Here is a 19696-nt window from a genome sequence, read left to right on the forward strand (position 1 = left end):
TAAAGGTAGCTTGTCTACTTTTATAAATTCAATTTTCTGTAAATAACAAGAGCACATATTAAGGTTTATAGCCTCATTCTCTGACATACACATTTATTATACAGAATCCAGTTTCTTTTTAAAACCAATTATTTTCTCAAACTTTAAATTCTAGGTAAACTTAAAAATCTTAGTCAGTGTTTCTTTTTAATAAAACTGAGTACTGTAGTACTGATATTTAACTAATACTTTATTGTAAATGGCATTTTTATTTTAGTATATTGAACGTTGGATAACCTTCAATTTAATGTGGACACCATTCAAGATCTTCAGATAATTTACACATAATTTGAGTCACTTCAAGTTATATGGACTCATTTATGCATAAATTTTGCTTTTATAAAGGAAAGTATGTTGTTTATTAACATATATGTGTTGTTCAGTTCTGCAAAAATATCCAGGTAATGATCTTTTAACCTTATCTATGTTGAAGTGAATGAAGCAATTCTGTAAGATATCAATCAAGCATTTCACTCTCAGTAACAACAAAGTGGGAATTCCATAAAGAGTATTTCTACCCAGTACTGAAGGGTCTCTATTGATTACATGGCAGGCACAAGGTAAAGGAATCAATAGAATTGATGTCTATGGACCACGTCCTGCTTCTTTTACTTTGAATATGGAAAAATTTCCATGACTTCCATTGTTTTCAGTGGTGAATTGTAAAAGACATAAGAACTGCAGAGAGTTTCCCTTTGTCATAATGCTGCCAAATAGATATTATATTTAAACTGTCTTGAGTATTGAGGTACATACAAGTATTAATGTGATTGTAATATCTTCTGCAACTTGTGAAAATTAGAAAGTCAGTTTTCTTTTTGTCTAAATTTTCTTGCATTTAAGGAATTTTTCAAGTCAAATACCTGCCATTAATTTTCTTTGCACTGTGGTTAACATATTATTGTGTTAAAATCACTGGCAGTCTTCTGTGGAGTACTTAAGAAATAGAAGCTTTAAAAAAATGTTTGAAAAGTAGCCTTCTTATAATCCACTATAGAGAAATAATTCCTCCAAAAAATATGCTATTTGCAGTCAAATAATTTCATAACTAGTAGAAAAAAGGCAGGAGTGTGGTTTGTTAGAAAACATCCCATTCAGTTGTCAAGGTTTTAATCAAAATCCCAGGCTTCGTGGAGCAATCTAAAGATTTTCTCTTCTGTTTTCTTAGTTATTTTTTGAACTATAATCCCAGTAATGAGCAAGTAACAAAACTCAGCTGTACCTGTGAAACTACCACCTATCACAGTTCTTTCAGTCTCAAACAGGATAACCAGAGCATAACTACTGTGAAGCAATACAATTATGAATTTCTTGAGGGGGAAAAAGGAGAGATAAGTGCACAGAAGTCAGCTAACACTGATGCATGGGTGGCTACAGCATGCAAAGGGTTAACAAGATTTTCATTTTAGATAGTTGCCGTAGTAACAATCAGAGAGCTCAGGCTGTATCTTTTCTATTTGTGGGGAATGTTTAGATTTACAGAGTAGCTCAGCTTATTATATATCTGCCTTGATTGCTGGATAAGGTTCGTTGATTAAAAACAGAATAAGATGCATTTTTATAATACTAAGGGAACCCACTGCCCCCTGCCTCTGCCTCCCATCACTCTTTGTCCAGATCTCTCTCAGCTCTCCCAGCACTTGCCCGCCACCCAAGGTGTGGCTGTAAATCAAGTTTCACTTGAACTTTCAAGGAGCAGGGGCTGGATCTGCCTGAGCTGTGTGGAGCAGGAGTGCTTGGTCGTGAGCATCCCTTTTCTCCTTCCGGTGGCTGATGCGGACCTAAAGCCATGGCTCTGCTGGCCCTGAGTTTGAGTGCTGCTTCTTTGTTTGATGTTGTAGCTTGTATTCATTTGTTCATCATCCACAGCTTCGTAAAAGAAGGTTTGATCAAAGGTCACCTCTTAAGTGGAGGAGTGAAGAGGCAGATTTCCATCATCCAGCTGTCCTCCTTAGAATTAGCAGGAGCTGTCAGAGGCTCTGCAGATGTGACCACTTCCCTTCAATGTGCAAATAGGATCTGGACTTGTGAGAATCAGGCAATTATTCATTTTGTTCCCTGAAAAAACTCAGAAGGCTTGTGGTGACAACAGCAGCACCTGTGCAGAGGTTGTAGTAACCCTGAAGCCTGGAGGCTGCCACATGAGACAAATGCCCCATGCTGATGTCAGCTTCACACCTCACCTGAAGGCTCATATCTCTTGGGAGCAGGGAAAAACCGCTGCTCAGCTGGAACGCCAGGTTCAAGTCTGCCTTGAACAGCTGCTGCCATTTAGTGCCAAGTGATACGAGGTAGTTGTTTGAAATGGATATGGTGGCTGCAGTAGTGTGGCATTTTCATGCCTAATTCTGTGATAAGAAGAGAAATTCTGGTATAAAGTTGTACTAACTTGTGGGGTTTGATAGCCTGGTCTGCTCTGATTCTGCCAATTTCTAAAGCTTTTGCTTCTTGTGAGCTTGATTTACCTCTGGTGCTTTGTGGCGTTAGGTTGCTTTCTTGGCTCCATAACACACAATTGAGGGTCTTTCTTTCCCTTTTATTTGCTTCATTGGTGTCTTGAAGTGCTAGGAACATTTGGAAGCTGGGTTGTTTTGTTCTTTTTTTTTCTTTCTCAGGTATCTGAAAATTCATTCAAAAATTTTACTGGAAGGATAAAGGATTTGATTTTATTGGATTGTATTGGGTATTCTTTGAACCAGGGAAGGCCTTCAAGGAAAACTTACTTTTTGGAGCTAAAAAGTAATTTTTTGTGAAACTGGTCTTAGCCAACAGTACAATAATTTTTTAATCACTTAAATTCAGTCTGCAGTGTGGTGGTACTCAGCTTGACTCTTATTACCTCTGTGAGTTTTCATTTCATACAACAAAATTAACCTGACCCCTATATAGAACCTATGTGCAAATTTGTTGTTCTTTTTGATGCTTCCTACTTTTGAAAGTCAGCCCACTCCCACTTGAGGACCACTCCTTGAATTTATGATCCCAGAGTCTTTACAGGTCTCAAGGTGTCCTACTAGAGAACACAGAGCTGCAGCACTGCTGGCACAAAGTGGCTTCATTGATAAACTGGCAACGCACAAGAGTTTGATACCAACAGTCTTTAGTCATAGATGTACCCAGTTACTGCATTCGTCATATTCACACTGTTTTGTTTCTACACATGAAAGTGAATGAATCCATCAGCTCCTTTTAAGCAAGCTGCATCACCCTTTTATCAACACTGTCATTTAAACTTAGTATACCAGACTGTGTATATCCATCAGTCCCAGAAATGAACTTTGGTTCATAGGGAAATTCTTGCTGCAAAGAATTCAAAAAATCAAATTTATTTCTTTCTGAGAAAAAGATCCTTTAAGTAAACTTGCCAAGCTTCCAGTTTCTTTGTCTATTGTTACTTATTTCAAGTGATAGTGGGTTTTTTTTAGTTCCCTAGAATATGTTAATATGGGAGGGGTTTGGGCTTTGCTCATTGTAATTTTCAAGTTATAAACATAGCACCAGGTCCCTATCTCCCTTTACCCCTGCTTTTATGTGTAAATGTTTCATAACTATCTGTATGAATTTTCCAAGTGAAAAGCATTTTCTTGGAACTGTTTTTCCTTATGGAAAGTCTTTTACCCTTAACTTCATTGTCTTCAAAACCAAAAGCCTGAAAACAGCATTCCCACACTACTTCTTTGTTTCCAGATTTTAAGATCTATTATGCAATAGCATAGTGCGTAATCATAATTATGCATTCATGATGATGTTTGTACTGGCTTAACTCAGCAATAGTGTGAGAAAGCTAATCTCGAAGCTACAGGCTGTTTTCCTGGACTTCAGATTCTGATCTGAGCTGTTTGTTGAGTCTTACTGGAACCAGAGCCCCGTACTCACCAGTCCTGCTGCTGGATTCTCCATCTTTATCTCCAGTCCCAGTGAAGGACCTTCACCCATTCTTTTGAGACTTTTCTTCCATGGAAACTTGCATAGCTGCAGTTCTTAGTCATGTTGCATTTAATCAGTACACTGAAACAATTTAAATGAGAGCTGTGTTACACAACGATGTCATACAAACTACAAAAACTGAGGATACTTTTAGTCTGTCATTGGCATTTTAGGGAAATTAATTTTAATTTTTGTGTGAGAACAGTAAAATAAAATCCTCATGCTTTGAAGGCAGGGGGAAAAAATTACCTGATTATGTGTTGCATATTCTTCAACTGGAAGAAAGTAACTGCTTGCAAATTAAAGGTGCTGCTCTGCTCAGTTCATCTTCTTGGTCCAAGCTTTCTGAAATCATAAAGAAAATGTAAGCACCATGAATCTGTAGTTCAGATCTGTGACAGATCATATTGATGAGAAAGCACAGAATTTTGGAAAGTATTTTTGCTGAAATCCTCATATTAATCAGTTACTTAATATCACTATTATTTATTTTAAAATCTATGCAAAATGTGATGGTAAAGAAGAAAAAATAAAACCCCTAAAATACTGCACAGTCATATTTTACAATCTATCAAACTGATTTTCTTTTGAAATCTATTTTAGTATTTTGAGGGGTTTTTCACTGACAATCTTTGAGAAGGAGTTTTCAATGGAATAAAAAAAGTTTAAAATTTTACATAAAGACACAAAGCATATCTTATGAAAGTTTAACCAGCTAAAGGAAGATTTACAACATTCCATCTTTAATATACTAGAAAAACAAATTATAAGTGAATAGATAATAACCAGATAATTCCAATTATTTGTAAACTTTTTCCATCAGTATTACATATATAGTGTGTGTGTGAAGTTAATTGCTCTCCTCATTACCTGTGAACAAGAAAGCATAGAATTATAGTGAAAATCACTAAAGGAGCCTTGTTCCAGTTTATTTATACATAAGCTGTCAAGTCTTGTGCATAATGCACTGCGTACCTACTAGCAACACACTTGCAGAAGATCATTTAAATTTGTTTTTTTATGGACACAAGAAGCTGATTTTAAAGCCATCCCTAAGAAGATTGTCCTTGATTTTACATTATCCTGGGTGGGTGTTTCAATTTCTTCCATTTACTATCATTCTCGCTGGGGAAAAAATATCCTAGTGTCTGCTTAATAGTGATGGAATTTTCTACATGAAGATGTAAGGAGGAATTAGGTTTTACCCCATAATTATATATTAAATCAGTGTTAAAATACAGTTGTAATCAAATCCTTTCATATCCCAAGGCCACACATTTGATACAGTACATTGGAAGGTCAGAATACTTAGCTGAGTATACACCCCTTGAGACTCAACAGATGTACAGATACGCAGCCTAATCCCAAAAATGCATTCATAAGTCTGGAAGATCAGAATTGAGCCTTAATTCTCTAAAGGACTGCCACAATGTTGTGTGGTCCTTTCATCCAAATTAGAATGATTCATTATGCCTAGTCCATTAGCACCATCAGGGATAGGTGTGGGCCATAAAATCTGCATTAGGATTTCTAAATATGTCAAGGATAATCTTAAAAGGAGATAAACTGGGATGTTTCAACTGAACTAAAAATAATTAATCAAAGTCATACATGAAGACTTCTGGTTGTTGAATCATGCTTTAAACTTCTACCTTAAATGATTATTCTATCTTAACAAGTATAAAACTTGGGCAGAGGATTGTATGTTGGATTTATGCTCTTACTTTAAAGTACCACATTTCCTCTTAGTAAAGATAGATAGATAGATAGATATATAGATATATATATATATATATATATAAAGGTAATAAAAGCATGCATAAAAATCTTAAAAAGTCCTCAAGAAAGGTATAGATTCTTTTCTATTCCCCAATTCTATTTCAAATTAGAGAGGAATTTATATATAATATTTTGTGTGCATTCAGTGTGTGCACCACTGAAGTTCAAATATTATGTAATGCATCACCAAGAGAGTTACACTGCAATGGCTATACCATTGACTACAATGCCTTTGTATTGAATATGTATTTCATAAAGACCTCACAATATTCATTGGAAATGTAATCCTAATAGAGCTGCACTCATTTAAATGCATACATTTAAAATATTGGATAAGCATATACAAAGAACTTTTTATTTTCTCCCTCTTTAGTCCTGGGAAATAAAAAAAAAGTTGAAATTTAAAAAAATGCTGTCTTTTACTTCTGCTAAACTGTGACTTACTCACCATTCATGACAAAAACATTCACTTTTCTAAAGTAAAATATACAACCTGAGTTTGCAGTTCCAAACAAAGTAATAACAACATAAAATAAGCAGAATCTAAAACTAGCAATTCTGTAGTTTTATGTAATGGATGATTTATAGAAGGCTTTAGGCATGTCCTTTTTTATTTTTGTATTTTTAATGGATTCATAGAATCATAGAATGGTTTGGGTTGGAAGGGACCTTAAAGATCATCCACTTTCAACCCCCCTACCTGGGGCAGGGACACCTTCTGCTAGGTCAGGCTGCTCAATGCCCCATCCAGCCTGGCCTGGAACACTTCCAGATGTAGGGAATCTACTTCTCTGAGCAACCTGTGCCAGTGCCTTACCACTCTCACAGTGAAGCATTTCTTCCTTGTATCTAATCTAAACCTACTCTCCTTCAGTTTAAAGCCATTCCCCCTTGTCCTACCCCTTTTTCTATTCCTTAGATAAAAATAAACATATGATACATGAAATTTGGACTTCTGGAAAACGTGATTTAAATCATCCAGGATAAGAAAAAGTATAACAGACAAAAAATTACAAAATTGCTCTAAACTAGAAATTATTCAGCACCACACTGAATTAAGCTGCAGATACAGCAATCATTTTTGATGACTTTTGGTGTAAACAGCTAGACCATGGGACCAGGCAGAATTAATCCATATGCAATATAAATGCCTTCATGTCTTCTAGAAAAATCTCTGTAATTGTCCCGTTGATCATCTGAAATATCTATTGTCACATTAACTGCCCCAAGCCCAAATGATACTTGTGCAAAGTGAGAGACCAATTGTCAGAGGCTTACTGGGGATTGATGGTTTATCCCACAGTTTAGTCCCTCAACCTATCCAGAGTAAATTTGATGTTTGCAGAATTGCAGCTGAGCCATACTGAGCAGAGCATTCATCTATCTTATGTGAAAAATGTTTAGCAAAAGGGAAATAAGTGACATTCAAGCAAGTGCATTCAGAAAGTGTTGACTGGCAAATATCAACATGGTCTCATTAGTAGAGAGATGAAATTCTTAGAGTAGACAATAATTTACAACAGTGAGGTTAACCCAGTAGGAAAAATGCACTGATAATTCAGCGTGAAAGTGTGCAAGCAGCACTGCATGATATCTTGTCTAAAGATAAGTTATATAGTGTGTGATTTCATCGGTACAGGTGCATGTCATCTCTGAAATAGTATTATCCAAAGTATTCAACTTTACAGTAAAGCAGAAAGGTTCAACACCCACGGCAGATACCTGAACACTAAGACACACTGACAGTGCTCATGCTACCCCCAGGTATCAACTCACCACAACAGAGATGATACACTTTGGGTTGTCAACTTTCAGAATATCCTTGGCACATCTATGCTAATCCCAGCACTGAGTAAGAATACTATTTCCTGGTTCTGGTCATTGTGTAAACACACGTATATAGACTGCTTTCCCAAAGAACAGAATGAACAGGAAAAAGAGTAATGGCAAAAATAAAATGAGAAACCGAAGTCAAGAGAGTGATGGCAAAATACACTGTATCCATCCCATGCTCTTTGAGAAAGGAAATAATCTGTACATAGTCAGGTATTTATAAAATTGGGAAAAGAAGTGGGAGGAAAGGGCAGGGGAGGAGCAACTGTGGAGTGAAGCCAGATGAAAACTTAAGAGGAAGGAAAGACAGGAGTAGAAAGCCCATCAAGACAGAATGGTGGGGGCAGTGGAAGATCACTGAGTGTTCAGAGGTCCATTTTGCAGCTTTTCCATTCCTGCTCCGGTAAATTGGTAATCACCTTCTCCAGGACCACAGAAGCAGACAGAAAGAATCACCAGGACTCAGCTAGGTCCAGTTGTTCCAGAATATGGATTTATTTAAACCTTTTTAGAACTGGAGAAGAGTTTGAAGATGTGTTCCAAGGGTATCCTGAGTTAAATAGACCAAATTGAAGTTGCTTTTGACAACATTACTTTATACCTAAGTTACAGTGACATTTGATTTATGTTTATTTTACAGATTTGAAAAAAGTGCATTCTAGTTAGGTAAAATGAAATGATCCCCATGTTTAGCACACATGTAATTTGCATTAGGCAGGCACATTTGATAGTAATAAAAATTTTGAAATCATATTAAAATCCTGACAAGTGTTGGAAAATATTAACATACCTAGGGTGTGGAGTTTTTTTGTTTGAATAATTTCTTTGGTCTGCTTTAGGTTTGTGGATGAAGTGTACATTGTGATACATGGTGAAATGTATGTTCAGTCTTGTCACTTGACAAGTGGTGATCCCTTGGGGTAAACAGCAGGGTTTCTCAGTTGCAGGGAATCCCAGCTGTCTTTTGGGATTCCATCTGTGTGCACATTTTTTCCCCTTTTTTTTTATGTTTGAAACATTTAAAGGCTTTGGTTTGACCACAGCCTCTACAACTGTTACCAATATTTTTCTTCTCCTATCACCAAAAAAATAGTGGGAAGTAGATCCTTCTTTTCTTCATCACTAGTTTCATGGCCCATCACAAGTAACAATTTTTCTGTGCACATATGCATTTGCTTGAACACTCCTCTGAAACCCTGGATCCCCAAAAAATTGTAAAGTAACTAAAACAATATGTCACGCTTTATAAAGATTTAGGAGAAATTAACTGCATACATTATGTTGGTATCAGTTTTTCAAAGGTTTTTGGGGTTGGGTTTTTTTTTCAACCACAAGGACTAAGGATTGCAAAATTTCTTCTACATTTAGTTCAAGTTTCAAGGTCTCACCTACAGGTATAGTGGAGGCTGTGAAAGCTGAAATGCTGGTGCAATTGTAAGATTCCAGAGTGGGTGTTTACAGCCGGAGGCTGTCATGTCTTTGCTTTAATTGGTGATGTTGTCATTGGCATGGAAGCACAGCACTGAAAACCTCCTGACATCTCCAGTGTTGTGTTAGTGGACAGGAGTTGCCTCTGCACATCTAGCAAAGAAAGCTGTGGCACTGTGAAGTGCTGCCATGGGCCTTGACTGGCAGGTTTTCCAGAAAAACCCCTGAGATAAATATTCTTCCAAGACTGAATCCTCCTTGGAAAAAGATAAGAGTTTTCAGGGAAGCTACAGAAATTGAAAGACAGTCCAGCTGATTCCATACAAATCAACAACAAAATGTGGGTCTGTGTCTGTCCATTGGGCTGTTTGGATGGAATTGTCTTAGAGCTTTATGAATTTGTAATCAGTTTCAAGGTAAAGAAATGCATTGGGGCAGTCAGTGTGAGAGGTGATAAAATGGAGTTACCACTCTTAGTATTAAAAAAATCTTAAATACTAACTAATTAGGGATAGTGTGAGACATATACAAATATCTGTTACTGTTCTGTCCGGAATGACCCTTAGGAGCCCTTCCCAACTGAATTGATTTGATGAGCTTACAGAGTTTGTTGAATTGAGTATGGTGATCATCAAAGGTGAACTCAACCTCTCAAGAGGGGATGTTCTGCAGCTTCAGCAGGTCAACCCTGTGATGATCCAATTGAATTTAAATTGAATTTCAAACTAGAAACCTCCGTCAGTGTATTAACTGGTGTTTTGCTAGCCCAGACTCATATTTGAAGGCACCTGAGATATGTTTACAGCTCTTCTCCCAGTACACTCTTGGTTTTAATTGACTGTATAAACTAACTCTGCCCAGCGGGCATTGGAACTTTCTCCAAGGGCATGAAGACATTCTGGTAATACTCTGTATCTTTCATGGGAATTCAGGCTCTTTGGAAGATTTAGAAAGAAAATCTGTTTGCAGGAACCAAAATACAGTGAGAAACAAAGCCTTTGAGTATCAATACATCTCCTTAAATAGTGTTGAACGTTTATTGGAGCACTGTGCCTGGGACAGAATGGTCGTGTCACAGTGACTTACTGAACATGAGCTCAATAGCTCAGTAACTGTTGCTTCAGCACAGCTTCTTAAGAAACAGCTAACACTGATCAGGCATTTGACATCAGAATTTCATAGGTTTCAAACAACTTGATCATGCCGTACTTTTCTTCAGCGTGGGGGTTTCCTCAAGTTTCTGCCAGGCCACACACATCATATGTTAGAAATCTTCACAGGGAAGAGCCCATCTAATGTTACTTGTCAGCACTGATTCCATTTAACAAGAGTGCAAAACTATTTTCAGCCTGCTGTGATGGCTATTTTTATCTCCATTAACCTCTTGACTGTATATAAACATTTATTGAGGGTTACCTCCCTTGTTTGTCCAGTTTCTTCAAAGGTTAGTGAGAAGTGGATGCCTGCCTGACCTCTTTTATCCTCATTAGCTAATTCTAATTGTTCCCTGAGAGATCACAGTTTTGACCCTGCTTGTCCTTGTCAAATTTGTCTAGTTATGGCATGAAAACATTAGCAGAAATTGCATTTTTAGGGAAACATTGCTTGAGTGTAGAATCTACAGTTACCTAGTATAAAGCAGTCAACAAAACTGTTGGTCTCTAATGTGCCCTTGTTTAAAAAATGTGAGGTTATTACTGTATGGCCCCATCTTACTGACACCCGTTAGCAGATCCCTATGATTATACTTAGGCAGTAGGGAGAATGTTTTGTAAGCTTTTGAGTAATGTGTAATTCTTTCAGAGGGAGAAATGAAATTATGTTTGGTTTTTGAAGTCTTATTTGTAAGAAACTTGCAATATTGTTGCTCCTGTGTCAAGAAAGCTTTTTTTGTGTGTGTGTAAAAAGGTACATTTTTTAAGCTAGAGATATTCCTACTAGCACTTTAAAAAAAAAAACAAAACAAAACAGTGTAAAGTAGGTAACACCTACCCCCACTGTTTTGGGAATGACCAAGTAAATTTTGCCGTATGACAAGTACATCTTATGAATTACAGGATGATTTTCATAGAAGTTTCTGTCAGTCAGAGCATGAACATACTTTACTTCAAGTAGGATGATATCCCAAAGGTAAAGAGCTGTCATGACGAATATGTTGCCCAGCCAAGACTTTCTTCGGTGTCAAGCCAAGGAAGCCCTTTTTCATGTTCCTCTGGGGTTCTCAGCTGTGGTTGTACAGTTGAGACAAAGGACCTGGCAGGTCTCAATTAGGTATCTCAAACAGACAGGTCCCAGCCTTTACAGGTTCTAACCAGTGCCTTAAATTCCACAGACACTTAGTGCAAATTAAAAAGCACTGGTGTAATGTGCTCAAAGCACGATATCCTGCTTTAGAAGCTGGTTGCCGCATTCTGCACCCGCTTCAGCTTTCAAATGGATTTAAAACGTAGCCTCAGGTATAGCGCATTGCAGTAGTCTAATCTTGAGGTGATAAAGGCATGACTGATTTAACCATAGCTTCTTTTTATCTTGGACTGGGGTCTTTTCATTTTAACCATTTTAAGGAAGTGGCCTTTCCTGAATCAGCAGGCTTGCTTCAGTTCTTACTATATAATAAAGCACAAGAGCAAGCCTCTCTCGGTGGTGAACACCTATGAACGTGTAAACCTCACAGGATGCCAGACCCCAAGAACTGCTGCTGTGGTCCTGACCTGCCTTACAGCTCATACAATATGCCTCTAAGGTGCATCAAAGGGAAGCCACTGCTGGTATCCCTCAGTGGAGCTGCCAAGCTTTACAAGCAGCCGGGGTCTTGTGAAGTTTTGCTTTCATATTAAAATAAGTTTATTTACATATCTGTGCAGCTTGGGAGCAGAGCTATGGGAGAATGGGAAATTCTTTTGAGGTGTTCACCAGTTCTTCTGGGCTAGCAGACCTTTGAGACGAAACATCCTGTTCCTCCTCCAGCCTATCTCTAGTGCTTAGAGACCACTTACAGCTGCAGAGCTGATTACAAATTTAACTGCCAAGCCGACCTGGAAGCTAATTTAGTGATAACCATGGAGTTCTTTAAGTTCCAAAAAAGCCCTGTAAATGGGGAACAGTGGAGCAGACGCACATGCTGACTACCTGCTGCTGCCGCTGCTTCACCTCAGAAGAGATGAGGCCTGGGCCCCTCTCCTTGTCTGGAGGAAACTGGGGTGGTGGCCTGGGACTAAGCCTACCACTTATTAAAGGAGAAATTAATCTCCATGAGAAAGTCAAATGGTATCTCTGTATCTCATTCTTCCTCAGCAGTATGTGGTTAAGTATAATCCTTTCCCAGGACATATTATTTGTCCTGTCTATGTAGATAAACTATTGCCCAGCACAAGAAGATCCTGATATTATTTGAGGCTTTTTGATACCACCTTAATGCAGATAATACCCTTAGAGATGGAAGAGACACAATGAAATGTCAGACGTCTGGAAAAAAGTAAACCAGAAATAGGAATTAGATCTTGTGAAAATTAAATAGATTATCCTTTCTGCACTTAAAAGATAGAATTTTGGTTTGTTCTGTTTTTTAACTTGTCCTCCAACTTAGGAAAAAAAAAATACTTCTTTGAATGTCTTAATCATTTTTGGTGTACTTGGAAAAGTCTCCTAGCTGGATAATATTTCACTGTCTTTTGATTATACTTGGAATTACCAGAGACTGAAAGCACATATAAGCACAAAAACATATTAAAGGCTTGGCTGAAATGGAGAAATGCAGCAAGTATTGGAGTGTGTCCTGATCCTCCTCTTCATTATTGCTATGCAGCCATAGTTGCTAACATTCTTGCTACAGCTTGTATTCAATTTGGGTATGATTCTCAGCTATGGGAGGAATAGCCACTTTTCATTGTTCCCATGGCAGCCTTAGCACTGTTTTGGTGTAAATTACAGTAAAGTTCAGACTTCCCTATGAAAGAAGATAGAGATGATACTTTGATTACCTTTCATGTCATCTGCTGCAGCTCTTTTTCAGTCCTTGCCTAGTTCATGTCATTATTTTCTATATAGCCCCTATGTATATACTTTCCATTGATTTCGTAACTGATAATATCAGGCTTCTTGATAATTTATATAGAAACTTAACCAAATTTTAAAAAATAAAATTGTTTTGTTTACTGGTCAATTATTAATTAGAATTTAAATTCAGAATGCAAGTACATGCGGTTGGGTTGACTCTTGTAATACTTCATATAAGCAAAACATACTTTCTGCAATTTCCCATAGAGAAAGTCTTACTAGGACACTGCATGTCTCTGATTTCAGTATTTTCTCACTAGGTAGTTACATTTTTGCTAGATGTTACATTCCTTTTTCCTAATTTCATTCATAATTTCTATCTGTTTTTTTCCATACTCAAGGAATATGAATAATGCCATGGAGTTTATATAAAAAATGTGACTTATGCACAAGCATTTGTATGAAAAATGTAAAATCTAAAACTAAAATTAAGAAGTAGTGTATTGGATAAAATAGTATTGGAGTCTAAACAGACAAAAACCCCACAAAAATATGAAGGCCTGTAACATTTGATGTCTGTCTTTATTTATCATCATTATTAAAATACTAATGTAATTATAGTAAATATATATTCTTTAAGATTATTGATTTAATCTTACATAACTAAAATATTTTAAGCAGTATCTTATTTTCAATAAATATTTTCAGGTATATTTTGTGAATGTAATATGATCTGTGGTAAATGTTCATATTCTTCACTACATTTCTAGGATAGTTATCGATAATAAATGTGGGCAAATCATTTGGAATGTCCATGTAAATATGATTTTCTGTATCTTAAGTTTTTTTTATCTTGGTCAGTCATACAGCATATCACAATAAAAAATAGGTTAAGACAACTAGAGAATTATTGTTGGAATATAAAAATATTTAAATTTCTCTTACAAAATGTTGGAATGTCTTGGGCAGAATTATATCTCAGAAAAAAAGAATTAAATATTACATTGTGATTTTTGTACTTTGTACTTCTGTTGTGGTTTCATTCTTGATACAGAGAAGAAGTGTCTGTGATAGAAGTCTAACTGCCACATACTGACAAACTCAGGATTTTGCCGTTTGATTAGTAAAAGGAGTTAAGTGTTAGTAAATTTGAGGCCTCTGCCTTATCTCCTCAAATACCAAATTCTCTAAATACAGAATCTGAAATACAGACAGGAGATGGCAAATTGCCTGCATGCCTTTCAGGTGTGATGATGTCCTGCTTTACTTTTGAGTTTTTGAATGTATTAATACAACTTGTTTTGTAGTCTTTTTGCAGTGAATCATTAGCATTATTTCAGACACAGTAAAATCACACATCAACACATAGCAAAAGGGGAAAAATTCCCTTATCCATTCTGAACAATTTCCTATGATAATACAAATGTTACCCAGAACAGATCTTTGAAATGAATACTGATTCTTTAAATTCTTTCCTGTCTGTTTCAGGAAATAGGGAGATCCCGCTGATAATGAAGTACAATGTGTCTAAAGTTCACTTCTAAACACTTGGCTCTTTGCTTTGAAAGTCATCGGCATTCCCTTTATAATTCTCAGCCACCAGAGATCTGCCTAATCTTGGAGATCTGATCCAATATCATTCGGAAAAATCCTTGATGATAGTTTCGCCATTCAATCAGTGGAAGAACTAAAGCTTCCTGCTTGTGTCTTCTTTAAAAAAAATCCTGAGGCAGGGGAATAAGACTTTGGCTTATGGGTTTGGAGATTTTGTTGTTTGCAAATAAAATGATTATTACCATTATTATTCAAGTTCTTAATCAAGGCGAACAAATGGCATCTGTTTGTTATCATCCTTCCTACAGAAGACAAAGGCTTCAGTCCCTATGGTACTGACTGCTGGCCCCAAGTGGCTGCTGGATGTGACTTGGCAAGGAGTAGAAGACAACAAAAACAACTGCATTGTGTACAGCAAAGGTAAACACAAACTGATTTTTTTCTTTACTTTCTTGTGTAAGCTACTGAGATAAACATATACCTGTTGCATACTAGGAAAATTAATACTATGTCTGCCCTTAATGTCAGTTTTTGTGCCCATTTTTTTCCCATGTTCTGGTTTTGCTGGTTTTTTTTTCTTCTAGTGATATAAAAACCCCAGAGGGTGCCTGTAATTTATTAAATACTTTATAAACACTGAAGGACATCAGCTGACATAAAACGTACCATCCATTTCTCTCTGAGTCAGTACTCTGGGAAACACCAGTAAAATCTCTACACTTTGAATAGGTGAATTCCTTTTGACATTTCATTGGGCATACTGGATATCATTTCTCTATGCTGCATTACGTTGTAGACTACTAACTGAAATCCAGTTTTATATGGAGAATGAGAACTTGATTAGACTATGAAAAGACTTTGTGTCAACATGGTAACATAAGATAAATGGAACTGGATTTCAGGGTTGTCATGTCTGACATTGCAGTCTCTGCGTAGTGGCAGATGTGATGATGCTTCACTGGAGTGTATTGACTCGTGGCAATGGGTATCACTTCTGTCTTCCATGGATTTTCAGATTTGTTCTTACAAGGCTGCCCACCAAGGATGCTTTATCTACCCCACCACATCTAACAGCTCCTTTGGTTCAAGGTGCTCAGGCTTTTGCCTTACATCTCGAAGCAACACAAAGAGCCTTGGGTTTGGTCCATAGCACCATGGACTATGCACACTATTCGGTCAGTGTCTGTGAAAGCTTTCTAAATGCAGCTACGGAATCATCACTACGTGTTTTTAAAAAAGTTAAACGAAACACCACTTGAATACATGGAATAAAAATAACATAGTGTAGCTGTGTTTGGCGTTCACCCTACAGATGAGGTTGCAAAACTGTGACTTTTCTTCCTTTTGTTTCCATCACCAATCTCAGCACTTTGTGAATACTTTAGAACATGCACTGTTCTTGTTTAATTTCTTTTAGGTTTTATTTCTAACCAAACAGACTTACTGAGATCAAAGATTTGTTTGCTGCGGCAACCTAGTGACCATTTCAGCATACAAGCATCCAGGCAAATAAGCACCCATATCAATATATTAACATACAAAACACTAATCATAACATCAAAGACTCCTAAAAACTTACTAGAAACAATTACAACTTGTTCCTATAATCATTGCAATTTATACACTTATAAGAGGATTGCTTTTAAACTGCCACAAGCCTTTGAAAGTTGAAACGCTGAAAACAGGGAATTTGCATGTTAAAAATGAGTCGCACACCAGGGTCTTATAAATTCTTTCTATTATAATTACAAAATGTCAACACATTCATTCTACAACCTAAAACACCTGCAGTACTAGAGAACTGGGCTCAGATCTAAAAAGGGTTGAGTTGCCCTTCCTTCACAGCTTGGTGATTGCAGCCCAAGTGGAAGAAGCAGCAAAGTGCTCTGAGTAGCAAACACAGTGAAGCTTTTTGCATGAATCCAGAGCTTCAGTTTGCTGTTCGTAATATTGAATACACACAGGCAAACTTTTCTGCAAAAACTTTTTAATGTAATGGGAAACTACTTTCACTCCAAAACGTAGCTCCTGCAAATTCCCGTAGGATGATGTCTTATCAAGTATTATATTCTTTCTGTAATTATATTAATACTTAGCACATATTTACCAGTTGGACTTTTCATCTTCAAAGTATTTTACAAACATTATCTAATTCATTAGACAGTCTCAGTGCAGTCTGATTTAATCTATTGAAATACGATTTATTTTTTTTCAAATAGTAAGAACGTGCTTAAGTTTGATGCAATCTGATTAGCCCAAAATATTAGTATTTTCATTCAAAGGTGATGGATTTTGTTTCACTGATTATGCCAGTTATTTTAGTACTTGGTTAACAAGGTATGGTGAGACAGTTGAACAGTATTCAAGGTGAATTCTATTGTCTCTACCACAGATGCATATTATAACTAAGGTTGAGGATAAATTTGAGGATAAATACATGTTAAAAACTGCTACTTCACTAAAATAATGCAGGAAGGAAGTTGTAGCTATGCTTTGCTTCCACTGCATTCTGTTCCTCTCTTTGAACTCTGAGGTGGCTGCTCTGTCGGTCATTAAGCGCCTACCCTTGCCTTGAGCTCTGCTGGGATTTTTGTACTAGAAAGATTAATTGGCTTGGATCACAAAACAATGTCAAATAGAAGATGGTAAAATAAATAAATAGAATAATGTTTCTTCCTTCAATTTGTATCTCATCATTCCAGATTACATTGCTTTGATTTGTGTTAGCTTTCTGTCTCCTATAGTGCCATTACTTCTAATGAAACGGTGTCAGCTGGCATGTAGCTGTAATTCGATGTTATGTTGTAGTTGCATGTGTATAATTTTGTTAGTTTGCTTAGCAATACATTGTTATTTCTGAAAGCAATTAGCTGAACAAATGTGTGGAATTATCCATGTAGCAGATTTGGTCACCTGGGAGCTGTTTTCCATACAAAACTCAAGATGAGATGAGTGGAGTAAATTGGCACATTTCTAAGAGGAAGATAAGTTTAGAATTGGCTAACAGTACATGGTACTGGTTGATCAGTTGCTGACTCAGAAGCACATGCCATATTTCCTTTTAGCTCATTACAGAGATATCTTTGAGAGCAGAATTTTCCCCAGATCCTTCACGAGAACATAGGAATGTCAGTCTGATTTCCAATTCACTAGAGGCTGTGGAGCACTGTTGTCACCCACATATTGCACACAGAATAATCACAAGGACAGGAACCTAGAATGTATGTTCTATTGAAAGAGAATTTGAGCTGGCTGGCCCTATTTGCCTTCAATGCTCTCCATAAAATATTTTCCCTAGGCAAGCAAACAAAGCGTATGCGTGCATATCTATGTGCGCGTATATCTATATACCTGTAAATTTATATATATATATATATCTCTGATGTACACATATAGGATTATATATCTGAGTTATTACAATGCAATCACAAGTCATCTTCTATACACACCTTTAAATAAAGAAACCAGTTATTTAAAATCACACATCAGAGTACATTCAAAGTGGATAGCTATGAAGTAAATACTCAGTATTTGAAATAAGTGCCATTCTAATTATTCAGTTTAGTCTAGGATACTACCTGTATTTTTTATACTTACATTTCCCCAATACTAGGACAAGTTAGAAAAGAGAAAAACATTTCATTAGTGATAGTTAATTATTATCCCATTTTACAAATTCTGATGCAAGCTGGCTACTCATGGCACATGCCATTATTCCACTCCATTTTCTTGAAACTTTTACAACTGTAGTTGCATTCAAAAGAAATGCTCTTTTTGTTTTAATATTTATCATAAACTTCCCTCATGTTTCAAAATGGACTTTCAAAAAGTCTATTCAGTAATTTAAGATATGTCTTAGAAACTGAGATTTGAGAGACAGATTTTATGCATTACAGCTTATTTAGAAATATATGTTCTTTTCAAAAAAAAAGCTTCAGCATAATTCAAGCAAGTTATAGTAGTAAGAGGTATTAATGCATGAACTGTATGGTCATTGCCGCATAGTGTACTTGAGAAACATTTTTGGCTAACAGAGTTGTGCACCAGACCTGGAAAATCTCTAAGACCACGGGTGAGAGTCTCCCCACAAGCTAGGAGGGGGGCTGGGATATTTATTTGCTGAAAATCTTTCACTGGAACTGCAAGGATTTTAAAAAATAAATTATGACTGACCAGAATAGAAACAGTATAAAAACCACAGTTGCACAAACTAAAAGCCATGCTCATGTAACAGACATTTTTCTAGATATTATTTAAGCCATTTATGTGAAATGTATGGGTACCGTATGTTTAGTGGCATTGTTAAAACAGGGTGTCTGTACAAATATTTAGCTGTGGGAATTATAAAATCATAAGGCGATTAAGTTAGCTAGTTGTGAAATTCCAATATTGCTTTTTAAATGACTTCAGGATATAGGAGGTGCTAAGGTTATTATCTGTTATCAGGAATACAGCGGAATTGTACGACTGGATAATAACTAAACAACTGACACAATGTAAAATTACATTATCAGTGTGTTAAAACAAAATTGCGCCCTAAAGGAGTCTACATGCCAGCTCAGAGCTGCAGTGTAATTATGCTTAACTCTGATAATTAAAATACAACGGAGATCAACAGAATCATTTTCATTAAGAAAATTATTAATGATGGTGGTATAACAGTAATTGATTGCAGAGCACCACAGGATAACTCTGTGCAGGAAAGCCAACATGTGTAACGTGTGTCTGGGCCGGTCGGGTTGCATTGCGTCCCACTGAGCATGCTGCCGGCCAGGTGGCAGCCAGGGGGCACGTCTCCTGCTGCAAATCCTAATTTAGGAAATGACCACTTTGCAGGCTGCCCCTTGGAGGGACAGGGATGGGTGCTGGTGCACAGGATGGTGGGATGGGGTCGGGTATGGCTGCCAAAAAGGAGGTGGCTGCAGGCAGTGACTTGCGCACTTCTTAAGCCAGCCATCATCTCAGTTTGTGTGAGGCAGTGTTTGGTTTTGCATTTCCATTAGTGATTTACTGATGTTATTTCCTCCTCTGCCTGGCCTCACTGAGTAGTTTATGCCCTTCGTTATTTCTGAGAGGATGCAAGAGGAGAAAAAACCCATCCTTGCCCCAGTGCGGTTCCACAGTCACTGCATGACATCTC

The 19696-nt window shown here is 36.9% G+C and overlaps 1 protein-coding gene across 3 annotated transcripts in view; it reads left to right on the forward strand.

The window, feature by feature from the left end:
• The window catches only part of ZFPM2 (zinc finger protein, FOG family member 2), a 306084-nt gene that overhangs the window by 180169 nt on the left and 106219 nt on the right, over window positions 1–19696 (forward strand). For all 3 annotated transcript variants that reach the window (XM_069005338.1, XM_069005337.1, XM_069005339.1), the window contains one exon: window positions 14865–14976. In XM_069005338.1, the coding sequence (XP_068861439.1) occupies window positions 14865–14976 (112 nt within the window). The remainder of the gene's footprint in view (window positions 1–14864; window positions 14977–19696) is intronic.

Source organism: Aphelocoma coerulescens, chromosome 2, assembly GCF_041296385.1.
Source record: "Aphelocoma coerulescens isolate FSJ_1873_10779 chromosome 2, UR_Acoe_1.0, whole genome shotgun sequence".
Classification (NCBI taxonomy): domain Eukaryota; kingdom Metazoa; phylum Chordata; class Aves; order Passeriformes; family Corvidae; genus Aphelocoma; species Aphelocoma coerulescens.